Source organism: Schistocerca gregaria, chromosome 5 (assembly GCF_023897955.1).
Source record: "Schistocerca gregaria isolate iqSchGreg1 chromosome 5, iqSchGreg1.2, whole genome shotgun sequence".
Taxonomy (NCBI): domain Eukaryota; kingdom Metazoa; phylum Arthropoda; class Insecta; order Orthoptera; family Acrididae; genus Schistocerca; species Schistocerca gregaria.
In genome coordinates, this window is record NC_064924.1 from 414461708 (window position 1) to 414480775 (window position 19068).

The following is a 19068-nucleotide window of genomic DNA, read 5'->3' on the forward strand; positions in this document are numbered from 1 at the left end:
GATAAGGATCTCGAAACATTTGCATTTGAACGGAACATGCAGCAGCTCTGTGACTCAGGTTTAGAAGAATAAATGACCAATCGCAGGGTGCATATGTGCGTCGTAGTACAATATTCGGGAAAGCGTTTGACTCAGTACCACACCAACAGGTACTAACTGAAGTACGATTACATGGAGTGTCAAGCGAAATTTATGACTAAATAAACGATTTATTAATACGGAGGACGTAGCATGTTTTCCTGAATGGCGAATCATATGTAAAGTAACTTAAAAAAAGGAGCAGCAAATATATTCAGTCAGGTATGAATTCAAAATGCAAAGATTGGCACATTGCTTTAAAGTGTGGGAAGTGTGACATTGTGCTCATACTAAGCGAGAAAATATTGATCCTCTGATTACTATAGTAATGAGTCACAGCTAGAATCAGTCGACTCATGTAACCGGTTGGGTGTAACTGTTTGTCGGACTGTAAAATGAAATAAACTCGCAGGCGCAGTCGTAGGTAAAGCAGGTGGTTGACTTGGTTCCATTGGTAATCATTCTACAAAGGAGATTTCTTATAAAACACTCGTGTGTCCTGTCCGACAATAGTGCTTCAGTGTGTGACACCAATACCAAATAGGACAAAGAAGATGAATTGAATGAATAAAAAAAGAGTAGCAGAAATTTTCACTACTTTGTCTCGGCCATGGGAGAGCGTCTCTGAGCTGCTGCAAGTTCTAAACTAGTAGATGATGAGTGTTGACGCCTATGTATTGCTCATGTAGTCTCAGCGATGACATTTCAGACAAATTGTAGCGCGTACAGAGGCGTTTGGCTATGTGGGCTTTAGGTAAAAAAAAAAGTAAATGTTTCCGCACTCCAAATGGGAAGAATCACTAAATTACTAATAACCAACATTGGGATGTACCATCTCCCGTGCACTTCACACTGGTTTGCAGAGTATGGACGTAGTTATACAAGGCTTCCCGAGAGGAATGGTCAGTATTCAGCAGAAACGCTCATTTTAAACAAAAACAAAAAAAAAAACTCCGTATGGACATATACGCTATTCCGACTGGTTTCTGAGACAAAGCACATTTAATGTACATGGAACTGATGGCTTTGCACACAACTGGTTTGAAGCATGCTTGATATGGCGCGCGCGGCTGTCCTGTGATCTTGTTCAGAGCGCGCACTGTAATCGATATAGTTCGCTGTCCTGGACAGGGTGGCGCTCCGGTGGCGATTTGCTATGACGTCGCTGGCGTGTGTTTGCGGTGGCCGGCGGAAAGCGAGAGGGTAGTTGGTTTTTCCGGGTATTGCACGGAACGTGAAGTTCGCTCTGCCTGACCTGCTGGTGACTAGCGCTAAGGTTGTTGTGCCTCGCAGTACGAGCAGAGTGGTCTGGGTCGGAGGCGACTCACCGGTGTGCTGGCTGGCCATGCGGTGGTGATTAATTGGAGTCGGCGTACTTGTTCTTCCTGCCTGTCTGATGTGGAGGTCCGGTGGGGTCCTGCCAGGTAAGGGTGTGGGCTCGGTTGACTCTCCAGATTTTCCCCTGGAAGCTCCAGCAGTGGTTTCTGAACTTTTCTGATGTGGGACGGAGTTGTTGGAACTTTTTGCTGTGTGTGTGGCTCGTTACGGTATTTGTTGGTACTAATTTATTTGCTCAACTGGAGTACTACCCGGAGTTGCTTTCATGTATGGTACATTCCGCAGTCGATGTATTAGGTAAAGTCTGCCTAAGACGGGCGGTTTTGTACAGTATATACATAGTGAATTACTGCTGCTTGGTATATGTGGTCTTCTGGGACCTGAACAACACGATCTCGTCAATTTGGTTGTGTAACAGCATTTAGTGGTACGTTCTGTATTTGTTTTTTACTATGTTATTATTAACTTGGTGGAATAGTCGCGTTTGGTGTCGATAAGGCACCTCTGAGACTGTGGTTTAACTATTCATGTGCGCTTGGCTTTTATTGTTTCGTTTTAAGAAGCGAGAATTGTTTGAGATTTGTGTGTTGGCTTCCGGCACTTATTAAGAGAGCTGGAGTCAACGGCGCTGTGGTTATCATGTGCTGTCGGGATGTTATACTGTATTTTTGAATTTTATCTTGTGTTGATATTATCTGTCGTGTGTTACAGAACATGACCAAGGTGCGTAACTGATGGGCAGTTGTGAGAGGCATGTCGAGGAGCTCTCAGCGGTTTATTTCGGGGACCGTTTCGAGTGGGAAGGCTCCGAAGTGATGAGAGCTCGCTCGTCTGTGATTGCGTTGGGAGTTGCTCTCGCCCTTTGGTTGTATCAAATTATTATTTTGTTATTATATTTGTTGGTTGTGTGTTGCGCTTCTTTCATTTTATGGTGCCAAGCGCCATTAACTTTCTCAAAGTTTTTTATATAAATCATTTTAAATTGTAATGCTAAGTTAACTTTTTATTGGATTTTGTCTTTTGGGTAAACTCTAAAAGCACTATTGTAAAAGGTTCTTGATTTTATGGTGGCAAGCCGCCGTTATTGTTTTTAAATCTCACTCTTTAACCCTTTGTTAAGTTATATAAATTTGTTGTTATTTAAAAGAGTTTAGTAATGGCAATTTAATAAATTGTGTACAGAGTCTGCTGTTTGGATATTGTTGGGTGGAACTCCTTGGATAGTTGTCCTATAAGAATACATATTTCAATGCTGAAGAAACAGAATGCAAACAATTGTGCCGACCATTTAACTGGTGGAAATGTAGAAAATTCTAGTAAGGGACTCCAGCAGTGTTTAGTTTTGTGTCAACTTCCATTCCTATGACAGAAAGACTTGCAGAGCAAAGAGCTTTAAAGCAAAGAGGTCAATTGAGATATCTAAAACGTCAATGTAGTTTGTTGGGTAAAGCCTGGTGTACACGGCGACACCAGGTTGCAGGCAACTGCGCTGCCGGCCACTGCGCCTGCGTGCCGCGCGTTTGCGCAACTCGTCGGTGAAACTAAACAGTTTCAGCGTGTTCCACCTTTGGCGACACTACCTGCATGGGTTTTGAGGTTGTGTGTTCGTAGAGTGCAGACGAACTGCAATATGAAGTGGGGAACGGAGAATGTTCGCTTTTTGGATATCTATGCTCTGCATAGGTGTTTGTGGGATTTCAGTGATGCTGATTACAAAAATAAGATACATATTGCTGCTCCTGTGACCGTCACACGAGATCCGAACATGGATAGTTTGACAATATCTGAGCTGCAGGACAAAATTTCAAAATTTATTGAATTAGGAGCACATATACAACCGATTTAAAAAAAATACAAGACAATGTATTTGTATCTGTAGTAATGTTCTTCTCTACAATACTAAAATCCCATCGTTGGAATTGGCCGACTCTTTTTTTTTTTAAGGAGTATTGTTGACAGGAGGGAAGGCTACACAAATCAAGAAGCTACGTTCTTTATTCAATATTCATCTATTTAAAACGCTGCAGCAGTGCTCCCCATTCACATATGTTTGAATTTTGAAATATTGCCACTAAACAGATCTGTATTCAAGAGAGTAGTATGCAAACCATTCTCTTCTTAATGCCGCCTGCTTCGAATAATTACTGCTGTTAATGTTAATTATTATTACAGTTAATAATTATTGGTGTTAATGAAAAAGCGTCATCACCAAGTAAAACCGCATCTTATAACATGCCGAATGTTCTCGATTGTAATGCATGCAATGTGATATGTAATTTCAGTTCTGGCGACAGTGCTTCATGCATAACAATATCCTTATTCCTTATCGCAGAATTAACTCTATTTAGAAGAAATGTTAACAGTTCTGGTGACAACCTAAGACAATTAAAAGAACTTCTTTGGTCTTCCACTACAAATTATTTCAGCAAGAATGCTGAGAAACCGAGATGATGTCTTTTCTACATCCAGTCAAGAATCGAAATAAGTTTCTTATTTCTTTCTTATGCAGCGATTCCACGCAACAAGATGTAACTCCATCACAGCTCGTGCGACGTGTCTACAGTCAAATACGAAACCATTTGCGTGCAACTCATTCCATGCAACGAGTGGCGAAACCCCATGTCGTCGCGTAAACTAGGCTTTAGACTGCGCGCAACTAGCCCAAAAACAACTGTACGTTTACTGTGTTTTTTCTCGGAAATCTTTCGGAATAGGGCATTTATCCATATTAAATTTTTTGCTTCAACTGTGCGTTCCTGTCATATTCCTGAATATCGATCACTCCTACTGGTGTGAGATTTCAGAAGTGAATATTTGCAGATGGTTTCTATTCGCCTCCCGTCTTTTTATCTCTGTATGCTACATGGCGTATCCAGCTTCCTCAAAGGTATTTTCCTCTCCAGTTTTCATCTATGCTACTCGCCCCACTGTTAAATGCGCTAAATACAGCGAATATTTCAGTGGAGTGAGAGCAACTCAGTTTTAGCCAGACTACAGTGCTTGCAAGCGTGAGCTGTAGAAAAAGAGTTATTTTTTTATCATGCGTATTGTATGGAGGAGAGGTTGAAATGCTTCTGATATTCTCATCGACTCATTTCATAAGCACAGAACGTGTCATGCCGCTGTATTACAAAGAGGCAAATACTTGTAGACACTATGCGCTGGCTGCTTGTCGCATCTCTGAACGAGGCGCGTGTGAAGCATCTTACAAGATTCGGGTGCTTTGCCTAGTGCGAGAAAATCAGGCGATTTGAGGTGGATTGTCGCTTGGTGGGAATGTGGCGCAGCCGGAAGCTCCAGTCTGGCACTGAATCTTGTTCTGGTCGGACCACTCTGGAGCCGAATTTTCCACTGCGAGGTGGTGGACCCTTGGTGCAGTTCAATCCCTGTGTCATTCTGTTATAAAAGAGGAAAGTGCTTTGTTAAGGTTATATTTGTAAATATTGTAAAATCTATGCCCCTTCGTGTAATACCTAGGATTACTTTAATCACCCCTGTGAAACTGCTTGTCACGTATCTCAGCTACTGAACATTAGATTGATTTTTCAACAGTATCCGCATTCACCTGCTTATTATGTTGAAAGTCTTTGTTTGTTCTTGGAACCAAGAAGCTCCCCATTTTCATGACCAACTCTGGTTAGATGATGATTCAATGTCTTATTTAATGCACTTGCTTCATAGCCCTTTTTACATAATATTCAGCGCTGTGGTAAGCATTTGTGTCTCCGTCTCCTGAAGAATACAGTTCCGTCGGCCGCTCTATTTTTAGATCAGTTCAGCTCCTCAGCTCATCAAAAAGAGCTGTAATTCAAAAGTTAGTCTTTTTGGAGGCGTAAGCGAAGATTTCAGCGCTAGGTCAAATCTCACCGATGCCATATACATAGGACGAATGTTTTAGCTTCTCAAATCTCCTACTACACTGATCTGTATAATTCTAAAATAAATGATAAATTTTACGTTGCGCTTGTGAAAGTTAATCGTTATCACTGACATTTTTGAGTTGGATCGGGTTATCACATCAGATAATATGTAAATTGATTATGCATCTGTTAAATAGATGTTTCGGAATATTAGTTAAACGTTTAAGTCGAAGTTTCAAGACGAAGTTTAGCTTTGACGGTTTCAGCTAGGATGCACGTGCGCTGTTCATTGTCACCGTCCTTTTTCTGTCGTCCATTTCTTTAAATCTCTTTCTTTTTTCACTTTTCTCCTCTAACTGCACAGTGGCTGAAAGTCTTGTTGGTGTATTTAAGCTTTCCTGCTGTTGCCAGTCGAACCAACCACGATACCTGGACGCATCAAACGGTTCTCTCCACTGTCGTGTGGCGAACTTATTGTAGACTTTATTCTCAGCTAGGGACGAGACTAACATAGGATTTAAGGAAATACATAAGAAACGGAAATATTTGTGGGCAGTACGAACATTTAGCTAAGAAAGAGCTCTCTTTATCGATGCCTATTAGAAGTAGATAAAAAAAAACTTACGTTACAAAACTCCGCAGAAACCTTGTTCGTAAGTACTGAAAATATGAAGGAATAGATTATTCTCTTAAAATTTAATGGATTAGAAGGAACAAACCTGTCTTCGATGACAGAGGTTTCAGTGAATAGTAAAACTGAGGAGTAATACTGAAGTTTGGAGATATTGACATCTCACAGGATCTCACATTTCATGAAATAAAAGGGTTTGTGAATATCCGAGCATTTATCTTTAGCAAAATTATCATCTTCAAAGATTTCATGTACTCGTAATTACTATGTCTTTTAACCATGTGACTAATGTGGTAATTCCTTGTTCAAGGAACAATTAACAAATACAGTCACCAAGTCCCCCATTATACGTTTGACGTCTGTTTTTCCTCCGATGGTCCCCAGTCTGCTTCACTGTCATAGCAATGTTTAACGTTGTCCATTGTTGACGCATTTATTAGTTGGTGGCAAATGAGGTTTTCGGTTACGCAATAATTCATCTAGATCGGTCTGTCTTTTTGAAGGTGCACCCATTGTGTACACGTACCATTATAAGCACATATACACTGAAGCGCCAAACGAACTGGTGTAGGCATGCGTATTCAAATACAGAGATATGTAGACAGGCAGAATACGGCGCTGCGGTCGGGACGTCTGTACAAGACGAAAAGCCTCTGGCGCAGTGGTTAGATTCGTTACTGTTGCTACAATTACGGGTTATCAAGATTTAAGTAAGTTTGAACGTGGTGTTATAGCGATGGGACACAGCACTCCGAGTATGAAGTGGGGATTTTCCCGTACGACCATTTCACGAGCGTAATCCGGAAACACATGAAACCGGTACAACGTCGTGCAAGAACGGGACCAAAGACGACTGAAGAGAAGCGCTCATCGTGACACAAGTGCATCCCTGCCACAAACTGGTGCAGATTTCAGTGCTGGGCCATCAAGAAGTGTCAGCCTGCGAACCATTCAACGAAACATCATCGATACGGGCTTTCGGAGTCGAAGTCCCACTCGTGTACCCTTGATGACTGCTACACGAAGCTTTGTGCCTCACCTGAGCCCGACATTGGAGTGTTGATGACTGGCAACATGTTTCCTGGTCGGACGAGTCTCGTTTCAAATTGCACCGAGTCGATAGACGTGTACGGGTATGGAGTCAACTTCATGAGTTAATAACCCTACAAGTCAGCAGGGGCTGTCGAAGCTGGTGGAGGTCTGTTATGGTGTGGGCGTGTGCAGTTGGAGAGATATGGGACCCTTGATACGTCTAGATACGACTCTGACAGGGGACAAGTGCGAAAGCATCCTGTCCGACCACCTGCATCCATTCATGTTTATTGTGCATTCCGACGGACTTGGGCGATTCCAGAGGAACAATGCGACACCCCACCCGTCCAGAATTGCTACAGGATGGCTCCAGAAACACTCTTCTGAATTTAAACATTCCGCTGGCCACCAAACTCACCAGACGTGAACATTGTCGAGCATATGTGGGATGCCTTGCAACTTGTTCTTCAGAAGAGATCTCTATCACCTCGTACTCTTACGGATTTATGGAGAGCCCTGCGGGATTCATAGTGTACCTCCAGCACTACTTGAGACATTAGTCAAGTCCATATGCCACGTCGTCTTGCGGGACGTCTGCGTGCTCGCGGGGGCCCTACCCGATATTAGGCAGGTGTACCAGTTTCTTTGGCTCTTCAGTCTGTTATTACACTTGTTATGTTTTACTGATTTTTCAGGACAGGCACACAAAGACGAGACGCGTACAATCCACCCATCGTGTCGAATATGAGCCATCCGCTCTACGTGCGTGCAATGCTTTACTGACATCACCAAGATTGCACGTTTGACCTCGCCCAGGATAATAGCTGAAGATCGTACTGTACATCACTAGCTTTTTAAAAGCTAGACCAAAGAGCAATGATTTCTAATTTACATTACTGGCCATTACAATTGCTACACCACGAAGATGAAGTGCTAGAGACGCGAAATTTAACCGACAGGAAGGAGATGCGGTGATATGCAAATGATTAGCTTTTCAGAGCATTCACACAAGGATGGCGCGCCGGTGACGACACCTACAACGTGCTGACATGAGGAAAGTTTCCAACCGATTTCTCATGCACAAACAGTTGAACGGCTTTGCATGGTGCAACGTTGTTGTGATGCCTCGTGTAAGGAAGAGAAATGCTTACCATCACGTTTCCGACTATCGCGACTGCGGGTTATCGTATCGCGACATTGCTGCTCGCGTTGGTCGAGATCCAATGACTGTTAGCAGAATATGGAATCGGTGGGTTAAGGAGGGTAATACGGAACGCAGTGCTCGATCCCAACGGCCTCGTATCACTAGCAGTGGAGATGACAGGCATCTTATCCGCATGGCTGTAACGGATCGTGAAGCCACGTCTCGATCCCTGAGTCAACAGATGGGGATGTTTGCAAGACAACAACCATCTGCACCAACATTTCGACGACGTTTGCAGCAGCATGGACTATCAGCTCGGAGACCATGGTTGCGGTTACCCTTGACGCTGCATCACACACAGGAGCGCCTGCGATGGTGTACTCAATAACGAACCTGGGTGCACGAATGGCAAAACGTCATTTTTTCGGATGAATCCAGGTTCTGTTTACAGCATCATGATGATCGCATCCGTGTTTGGCGACATCGCGGTCTACGCACATTGGGAACGTGTATTCGTCATCGCCATAATGACGTATCACCCAGCGTGGGGTGCCATTGGTTACACGTCTCGGTCACCTCTTGTTCGCATTGACGGCACTTTGAATAGTGGACGTTACATTTCAGATGTGTCATGACCCGTGGCTCTACCATTCATTCGATCCCTGCGAAACCCTACATTTCAGCAGGATAATGCACGACCGCATGTTGCAGGTCGTGTACGGGCCTTTCTGGATACAGAAAATGTTCGACTGCTGCCCTGGCCAGCACATTCTCCAGATCTCTCACCAACTGAAAACGTCTCGTCAATGGTGGCCGAGCAACTGGCTCGTCACAATACGCCAGTCGTTACTCCTGATGAACTGTGGTATCCTGTTGAAGCTGCATGGGCAGTTGTACCTGTAGACGCCATCCAAGCTCTGTTTGACTCAATGCCCAGGCGTATCAAGGCCATTATTATGGCCAGAAGTGGTTGTTCTGGGTACTGATTTCTCAAGATCTATGCACCCAAATTGCGTGAAAATGTAATCACATTTCAGTTATAGTATAATATATTTGTCCAATGAATACTATTTTATCATCTGCAGTTCTTCAAGGTGTAGCAATTTTAATGGCCAGTAGTGTAGCATACACTATCTTATCAAAAGTGTCCGGACATCCCTATTGGCATGCGGAGTGGCCGCCATGTCACGGATTGCCCGGCCCCTCCCGGCAGGGTTCGAGTCCTCCCTTGGGCATAGGTGTGTGGTGTTTGTGTTGGTTTAAATAATGTATAAGTCTAGGGACTGATGATGTCAGCAGTTTGGTCCCTTAGGAATTCGCACACATCTTTATGGACTGCCGAACTGACCACTAGATGTCACGATAACTTACTTGCCATTATAAAACGAGGTGAAAAGTATTGTGTTCTCAGTAGGGAAGCAGTAACAGCAGAATGGGTGGGTCAACACAGCTCAGTGACTTCGAACGTGGACCAGTCATTGGATGTCACCTGAGTTGCAAATCGTCTGGGACATGTCAGTCGATCTATAGCTGCACAAGTCGACTGTAGTGACCGACAGGGACCGTCCAGCATTACAAAGGGCGGTTGCAAAACATCGCAGTAAACCAGCGGAAGGATTCACTAGTGACTCAGGAAGTGCTACCAGCAGTCCAGCTAACACAATGACTGTGCGTAGTGAACTGAAAAGAACGGTCGAGCAACTATTCGTAAGCCATACATTTTTGTCGTCAGTGCTAAGTGATGTTTGAGTAGGTGTGAAGAGTGACATCATTCGACAACGACACTGGAAACGAATGATGAATCACGCTTGTGGCAGTACGATAGAAGAGTTTGGGTTTGGCGAATACTTCGAGAACTTTATGGACCGTCGTGTGTGGTGCCGACTGTGATGTGTGGGGGAGGTGTTACGATATAGAGGCGACTTGCGTGGTTAGAGTGTGGTCCCCTTACTGGTATTAAGAAAACGGCAAATGCGGTAGGATGTGTATCGATTTCACAGCATTGTGTACTACGTACGATAGAGGGACGTTTCGGAGGCGAAGATTATATCATCATGACAGTGCACTGTGTCGTAAGGCAGCATTTGTGTAGCAGTGTCTGTGGACAACAGTGGTGCCTGAAACGGACTGGCCTGCCCAGAGTCCTGCCCCGAACCCCAGTGGAATATCTTCGGGATGCGTCAGAACGTCGACTTCGTTCCAAGTTGGAGCGTTTCGCCTTACTATCGTCACAGATTTCGAGTCTTGTGGAAGAATTGGTGCCGGCTGGAGTGGCCGTGCGGTTCCAGGCGCTTCAGTCTGGAAACGCGCGACCGCTACGGTCGCAGGTTCGAATCCTGCCTCGGGCATGGATGAGTGTGATGTCCTTAGGTTAGTTAGGTTTAATTAGTTCTAAGTTCTAGGCGACTGATGACCTCAGAAGTTAAGTCGCGTAGTGCTCAGAGCCAGTTTTGAAGAATGGACTGTCATTCCTCCGCAGGCAGTCATACAGTTTATTTCTATTTGAAAGTGTCCCCAGCAGAGTTCAAGCCATTATACGGGCAGAAGGTGGACACAGCCTACATTAATGTCTACTAATAGATGTACTGGTAATTATGACCAGAATTTTAGCCATATCTCCTCTATTGGGCATGAAATTACTTCAAAAATTTAAAAGGAACAAAAACTGTTGATGTCATTTATTTTCTGTGATGAAATGAGTGGCATACATTATTAGGCTGTCAGCCTCAGGAGGAACGCGGGCGGATCTGCTCTTGTCCGTTGCTCCATTCAGTGTGGGCTATGATTGACAGTAATCTTGTGTAGATGAGTGTTTTTGGGGTAGAGGGGCCATGTCGAAATGTAAGTGGTCCCTCCATATCATAATACAGAGGTAGACGCAGAGGAGGGCACTCTGTGACGAAACGTCGGTTTTATTCAGTGAGAGTTATTTAACAAACGTCGGTTTTATTCATCTACATTTGTATCTACATCTACATTTATACTCCGCAAGCCACCCAACGGTGTGTGGCTTATGTGAGACTTATTTAACAACACAGGGTGCGGAGCTTAAATCCGAAGAAAAGATACTTTTTTAAAAAAAGCAAATTTATTAAAACAAAATACAAATAGGCGCTTCAGTCCAGAACCGCTCTGCTGCTACGGTTGCAGATTAGAATCCTGTCTCGGGCGTGGATGTATGTGATGTCCTTAGGTTAGTTAGGTTCAAGTGGTTCTAAGTCTAGGGGACTGATGACCTCAGATGTTAAGTCCCATAGTGTTTAGAGGCATTTCAAACATTTTTTTTTCTGCGATAGCGGTTTGTAGAGATGCGACATTAGGGCATCTCGTCTTTTTGGTAACTGTTTCGACTACGCTCCAAACATAGTAGTCGATGGGTTTCAAATCCCGGCTACTTGGGGGCCAGAACTCCTTTCACCAGAATATGTCAACGTTATCCGAGAGCCAGTGTTGGACTAAATGGCACACAGAACCGGTGCACCGTTCTGTTGAAAGGCGTATTACCTCCGCGAGGCCACAGTGATCGTCCTCGGTTTCACGGCACTGGTTAAAACTTGCAGGTAAACTTAGGTTATACTCGGGACTTGTCCGTAACATCTCGGCCATTTTGAAGTTCTGACTGTCTACTATATGCCTATGGCTTTCAAGATCGCCATTCGCGACTTCCCGCGAAACTACTATATGCCAGGAAAAAATTGAGATTTATCTGGATTTAGCAGCAACCTGTATGTCAACTTTTATGTACACTTTTATGTTAACGACTCTGGCCACGCAAGCCTACGTACTTATGTGGCGTTCTAAATTTTGGCATAAAATCGATGCGACTGCCGGACAAGCAGCTGTATTGGATGTCCCGCATCGGCGACGGACACGAGCACACCGCAGCAGATACGCACGGCTGGAGATTAAATGCGCAAATCCTTTCGGCTGGCTCGGGCTGCCGGCAAATGCCGAACAGGCGGGCCGCGCCGGCTTTTATTAACGTCTGCTCGCATTGTCCCGCGTCCTACAAAAGACGGACGCGGATATATTGGGGCTCAGGCGTTGCTTCCGCAGTCGCAGCTCGGTGCCCTCTTTCACTGCGAGGTCCACCGCGTCCCACGCAGCAGGCATCGTGCTGCCAACGACGCAGCTATCAGTTTCCTGCAGCAAACCGACAGGGGGAGAACAGCGACAGTCTCTGCGTAAACTTGCCAGATTTATGGAGAACGGCGTGTTTGGCAGACAGTTTCACGCGCGGTGCAATACGCTTATGCAGAGTGATCTAATAATCGCGCACATGAAAATAAATCTACATCTACATCCATACTCCGCAAGCCACCTGACGGTGTGTGGCGGACGGTACCTTGAGTACCTCTATTGGTTCTCCCTTCTATTCCAGTCTCCTGTTGTTCGTGGAAAGAAAGATTGTCGGAATGCCTCTGTGTGGGCTCTAATCTCTTTGATTTTATCATCATGGTCTCTTCGTGAGACATACGTAGGAGGAAGCAATATACTGCTTGACTCCTCGGTGAAGGTATGTTCTCGAAACTTCAACAAAAGCTCGCACCGAGCTACTGAGCGTCTCTCTTGCGGAGTCTTTCAATGGAGTTTATCTATAATCTCCGTAACGCTTTCGCGATTATTATATGATCCTGTAACGAAGCGCGCTGCTCTCCGTTGGATCTTCTCTCTCTCTCTCTCTCTTCTATCAACCCTATCTGGTACGGATCCCACACTGCTGAGCAGTATTCAAGCAGTGGGCGAACAAGTGTGCTGTAACCTACTTCCTTTGTTTTCGGACTGCATTTCCTTAGGATTCTGCCAATGAATCTCAGTCTGGCACCTGCTTTACCGACGATTAATTTTATATGGTCATTCCATTTAAAATCACTCCTAATGCCTACTGCCAGATAATTTATGAAATTAACTGCTTTCATTTGCTGACCTGCTTATATTGTAGCTAAATGATAAATTATCTTTCTTTCTATGTGTTCGTAGCACATTACACTTGTCTAAATTGAGATTCAATTGCCATTCCCTGCACCATGCGTCAATTCGTTGCAGATCCTCCTGCATGTCAATACAAATTTCCATTGTTACAACCTCTCGATATACTACAGCATCATACGCAAAAAGCCTCAGTGAACTTCCGATGTTGTTCACAAGGTCATTCATAATACACTCCTGGAAATTGAAATAAGAACATCGTGAATTCATTGTCCCAGGAAGGGGAAACTTTATTGACACATTCCTGGGGTCAGATACATCACATGATCACATTGACAGAACCACAGGCACATAGGCACAGGCAACAGAGCATGCACAATGTCGGCACTAGTACAGTGTATATCCACCTTTCGCAGCAATGCAGGCTGCTATTCTCCCATGGAGACGATCGTAGAGATGCTGGATGTAGTCCTGTGGAACGGCTTGCCATGCCATTTCCACCTGGCGCCTCAGTTGGACCAGCGTTCGTGCTGGACGTGCAGACCGCGTGAGACGACGCTTCATACAGTCCCAAACATGCTAAATGGGAGACAGATCCGGAGATCTTGCTGGCCAGGGTAGTTGACTTACACCTTCTAGAGCACGTTGGGTGGCACGGGATACATGCGGACGTGCAGTGTCCTGTTGGAACAGCAAGTTCCCTTGCCGGTCTAGGAATGGTAGAACGATGGGTTCGATGACGGTTTGGATGTACCGTGCACCATTCAGTGTCCCCTCGACGATCACCAGAGGTGTACGGCCAGTGTAGGAGATCGCTCCCCACACCATGATGCTGGGTGTTGGCCCTGTGTGCCTCGGTCGTATGCAGTACTGATTGTGGCGCTCACCTGCACGGCGCCAAACACTCATACGACCATCATTGGCACCAAGGCAGAAGCAACTCTCATCGCTGAAGACGACACGTCTCCATTCGTCCCTCCATTCACGCCTGTCGCGACACCACTGGAGGCGGGCTGCACGATGTTGGGGCGTGAGCGGAAGACGGCCTAACGGTGTGCGGGACCGTAGCCCAGCTTCATGGAGACGGTAGCGAATGGTCCTCGCCGATACCCCAGGAGCAACAGTGTCCCTGATTTGCTGGGAAGTGGCGGTGCGGTCCCCTACGGCACTACGTAGGATCCTACGGTCTTGGCGTGCATCCGTGCGTCGCTGCGGTCCGGTCCCAGGTCGACGGGCACGTGCACCTTCCGCCGACCACTGGCGACAACATCGATGTACTGTGGAGACCTCACGCCCCACGTGTTGAGCAATTCGGCGGTACGTCCACCCGGCCTCCCGCATGCCCACTGTACGCCCTCGCTCAAAGTCCGTCAACTGCACATACGGTTCACGTCCACGCTGTCGCGGCATGCTAACAGTGTTAAAGTCTGCGATGGAGCTCCGTATGCCACGGCAAACTGGCTGACACTGACGGCGGCGGTGCACAAATGCTGCGCAGCTAGCGCCATTCGACGGCCAACACCGCGGTTCCTGGTGTGTCCGCTGTGCCGTGCGTGTGATCATTGCTTGTACAGCCCTCTCGCAGTGTCCAGAGCAAGTATGGTGGGTCTGACACACCGGTGTCAATGTGTTTTTTTCCATTTCCAGGAGTGTATATTGTGAACAGCAACACTCCCCTGCGGCACACCTGAAATCACTCTTACTTCGGAAGACTTCTCTCCATTGAGAATGACATGATGCGTTCTCTTATCTAGGAACACTTCAATCCAATCACACAATTGGTCTGATAGTCCATATGCTCTTACTTTGTTCATTAAGCGGCTGTGGGGAACTGTGTCAAACGCCTTGCGGAAGTCAAGAAGCACGGCATCTACCTGTGAACCCGTGTCTAAGGCCCTCTGAGTCTCGTGGACGAATAGCGATAGCTGGGTTTCACACGATCGTCTTCTTCGAAACCCATGCTGATTCCTACAGAGTAGATTTCTAGTCTCCAGAAAAGTCATTATACTCGAACATAATACGTGTTCCAAAATTCTACAACTGATCCACGTTAGAGATATCGGTCTATAGTCCTGCACATCTGTTCGACGACCCTTCTTGAAAACGGGGATGACCAATATTTTGGAACGCTACGCTCTTCTAGAGACCTACGGTACACCGCTGCAAGAAATGTGTCCGTAAATGGAGTAGCACTCATTCGTTAGATCAGCCACAGAAGATGGCACCACGGATGTAACCGACGATAAGCAGAGAAGCCAATATAATGGGTACAGGTCACGTGACGTCTGTAGAATAGTGCAGGTCTGTTGGCGACCATGTCATTTTTCCAAGAGAACAGTGTTTTGCCAGTCGTTCGTATACTCGTGTACACTGTGCCGAACGATTCGACAGTATCGAGATTAATAGGCTATTTGGGGTACGGCGATCGGCTAAAAGCAAGAAAAGAACGAGAAGATTGGCCAGTTTCACGGATGCTGTGCTGATTGAGGTATTGGGTGTGAAGCTGAGTTCAAGCTCAAAAAGTCTGAAGAGGGCTACTGACAATAATCTTACTGTTGCGAATTCTCATTGCCTGGCCCCTGTTTTTAATCCCGAATTCCGCATTACTGTACAATCGAATGACTGAAGCATGTCACGTGTTAGCCATCTAGCCGAGAACAATTAAATCTTTTATTCCACTACCTTGGTGAAGAATCATCGTAACTGGTATCCGTAGCTCGTGATCTACTGTTTAGCGTTGCTCTATTTACATCCTGGAGTCCCCGTTCGATTCCCGGCCGGGTCGGGATTTTTCTCCGCTGACGGTGTGGATATTTATATTGTCATCATTCCATCACACCATCATCGACATGCAAATCGCCAAAGTGGCGTCAACTAGAAAAACTTGCGCAACGAGACCACACTACTCTAGGTTGAGTCTTCCGACCAATAAAGCCACAGACTTATTTCATTTTCATTTCATCGCAACTGACAGGGGGTAATATAAGAGCGCCAAAAACCGTTATACTTCTCGTCAAAGAAACGAAGTTGGTTTTGAAATATCGTTAGAAAATGCCATGAATGGAAGTTTCCTGTCACGAGAGCTGTGTTACTACTCATGGAGATTAAATTAGAATACGGGAGTTGTCAGCCTGTAGGGAGGTGTGTGGGACGGCTTACACAAAATGCCTCTGCTAAACGAACCGCAACATTTGTCCGGAGTACGTCGATGGCCGTGTAATCGGGTGTCCAGCGGCAAAGCGACCACCGGCGGCTTGCGCAGTGTACTCACCGTGGTGCCGTGGACGATGCCCTGAGGCCCGATGTAACAGAAGCTTCCCGCGGTCATCTGGCCGTACCTGTAACAAGCAGCGAGCGGGAGTGAGGAAACTTGGCAAAAGAAAAGTTGGAAGAGCTGCAATTCTTCAGTGTGCAGGCATTTTTTCTTAAGTGATGAAAAATGCACAGAAACAGCAGATCTCAGGAAGACATGAAGTTACTTCCTCAAAAGTTGAGTAGGTTGTGGGCACAACTGTGTTGTGCAAATCTGCTACATTCAATGTGGATGACAAAAATTTGTCTGCGTCCAGTTCATGTCATCGGGTCGCTATATTATGCAATATATGGGGTGAATTCCTGTGGCTACTAGGATGATATCGACAAATGTGTGCAGGATGTTGGGAGACTAAGGGATTTTTTTAACATGTAACGCGATTAAATCAGATGACACACACATAATTCATATGTGATCGTACTAAATGTTTGTTCTGTTAATTACCGTGGGCAATTTACGGAACCGGCTTCTAGCGGTTGGAATAGCGGAACTCAGTCGCCCTCTGCGTTGCTGGTTACAAGATACCGTGCCAATGTGGTATGGCTTACATAGGTCAAACCACACGCACCGTGAAAGAACGCTGCACTGAACATCAACGTTACACCCGCCTTTTGCAGCCAAGCAAGTCCACTATTGGTGAACATTGTATTTCTACGGGACATTCAATGGAGTATGAGAAAACAATGATTTTGTCCACAGCAACGTCTTTCTGGAACTCCATTATTAAAGAATCCGTAGAAATACGACTGGAGGAAAATCTGTTAAACCGTGACAGCGGCTACCAGCTGGACAGTGTATGGAATCCCAACATCTCCACGATTTGCTCAAATCGAAGACGACAGAGTGCGTCGACGGCCGTGCCAAACAGCAACGCAGAGGGCGACTGAGTTCCGTTATTCCACCAGCGATGGCACTGACGGCGGGGAGTGTTGGTTCAACTATCAAGTTTTCGACGCATGCGCAGAATAGTTACAATATGCTATATATTGCGGAGCGGAGGACGTTATCGCCAGTCTGCGACGGCTCACCTGAAGATGAATGGCAGGTACCCAGTTGAAATATCGTGCGAAGTATTGAACGACGACCGGCTGCAAGCCCGAAATTTGTTTGAACAGTCAATTCGCCGGGAAAATTTTAAAATTGACAGCTGCGGTATAGCCTCCCACTCTTGCATCAGTGCCTGTCGGAGCTCCTTAAGTGTCCCAGGGGTTTGAAGACGTGCAGCGATAAGTCGACCGAGAGCATCCCAGACGTGCTCGGTGGGGTTTAGATCTGCAGAATAGGTAGGCCACTCCATTCGCCTGATCTGTTTGAATGTACTCCTCCACGATGGCAGCTTGGTGGGGCTGTGCATTATCATCCATTAGGAGAAAGATGGGACCCACTGCACCCCTCAAAAGGCGGATATACTGCTGCAAAATGACTTCACGATACACCTGACCTGTTACAGTCCTCTGTCAAAGACATGCAGAAGTGTACTTCAATCATAATCCCATGCCACACCATCAAACCACGACTTCTATACAGGTCCCTTTCAAGGACATTAAGGGGTTGGTATCCGGTTCCTGGTTAACACCAGATGAAAACCCGACGAAACTGTCCTTTCGTGCGTGCTTCTGAGCGCCCGTAGCGTCGCGCGAAATCAAACTCGCCGATGCGTGGCCCTCGAGATAAATTAAGGGACGTACTGCTCCGCAGATTTATTCTCAAGCATTTGTTGGCGAATCCTTCTCTGCATTGCTATATTTGTAAAATCAGAACAAATAAGGGCATCCAGCCTCGCTTTGGCCCACGAAACAGTGTTAAATTTCTCGCCAATCGAAATGCAATACTTAAAACCTGTCTAGCAGTCTTATTACTTTCAGAAACATTTGGAAATCCGTCCACTGGAACACGTTCACCACTAACAGTTCACACACTACCTCTATCTGGCTCTTCGGAACTAACGCAGATAATTTTCAAACAACAAAACAGGTAAACAGTTCAAAACGAATAGGGGAAGAGTCGCACAAAGCCACCGCTCTCAGATTGCCACGGAATTGGCTTCAATGACACCCTCGCCAAGTCCATTTCGTTCATCAAACACCATCACCCACATAGCAATTTGGTTCGATAACTTAATTTACTGGTCCTGCCTACAGCACATCTACACACTCTGTACACGGAAACACTCGTCTATAAAACGGGAATGGCTCATCCTGAAATCCACACTCGGGAACGCACTTTCGAAATTTCTGTTTTCCTTCTCACGACTTCTGCAATGCCCTGCAAAAACACACCCCCAACCCAGAAAGAGCACCACCTAACGCCTCGTGAGAGCTACCGGCCGACTCCCCAAATTCGAGACCACCCTCCACGGAATTTAACTTTTAGGTCTTTCAGCCAACCAGAATGAGGAACCAACTGAAGGCATTCTCACTGGCCATTTCCTACTGCTGCTTTGCTTCTGTGTGACGTGGTGCTTCCTCACAGGACTTTGAGAAAATTTTCTACAACAAAAGCCGTCATGGGGAAATGACTCGCCATTGAAATTAGTCTAATCGGCTCCGACCACTATCGATTTAAGAAGATTGGGGAAATATTGGGCCATCAGCTTCAGGCCCAACTCCCTTCTCCCTGTAACATTAAACTGATCCTTCCCACTATAATAGTGGACGGGTGTAGGCAGGAAATGGGATGTCACAGTCACCCCACCCCCATCATTTTTCGGAAGCACATGATTTTATTCTCCAAGATTAATGAC

The 19068-nt window shown here is 45.7% G+C and overlaps 1 protein-coding gene across 1 annotated transcript in view; it reads right to left on the reverse strand.

Annotated features, from left to right (window-relative positions):
- LOC126272393 (urocanate hydratase-like) overlaps positions 1-19068 on the reverse strand; it is a 391889-nt gene that overhangs the window by 322835 nt on the left and 49986 nt on the right. Inside the window, exon 5 of the mRNA XM_049975217.1 lies at positions 16284-16350. Coding sequence (XP_049831174.1) covers positions 16284-16350 — 67 coding nt within the window. The remainder of the gene's footprint in view (positions 1-16283; positions 16351-19068) is intronic.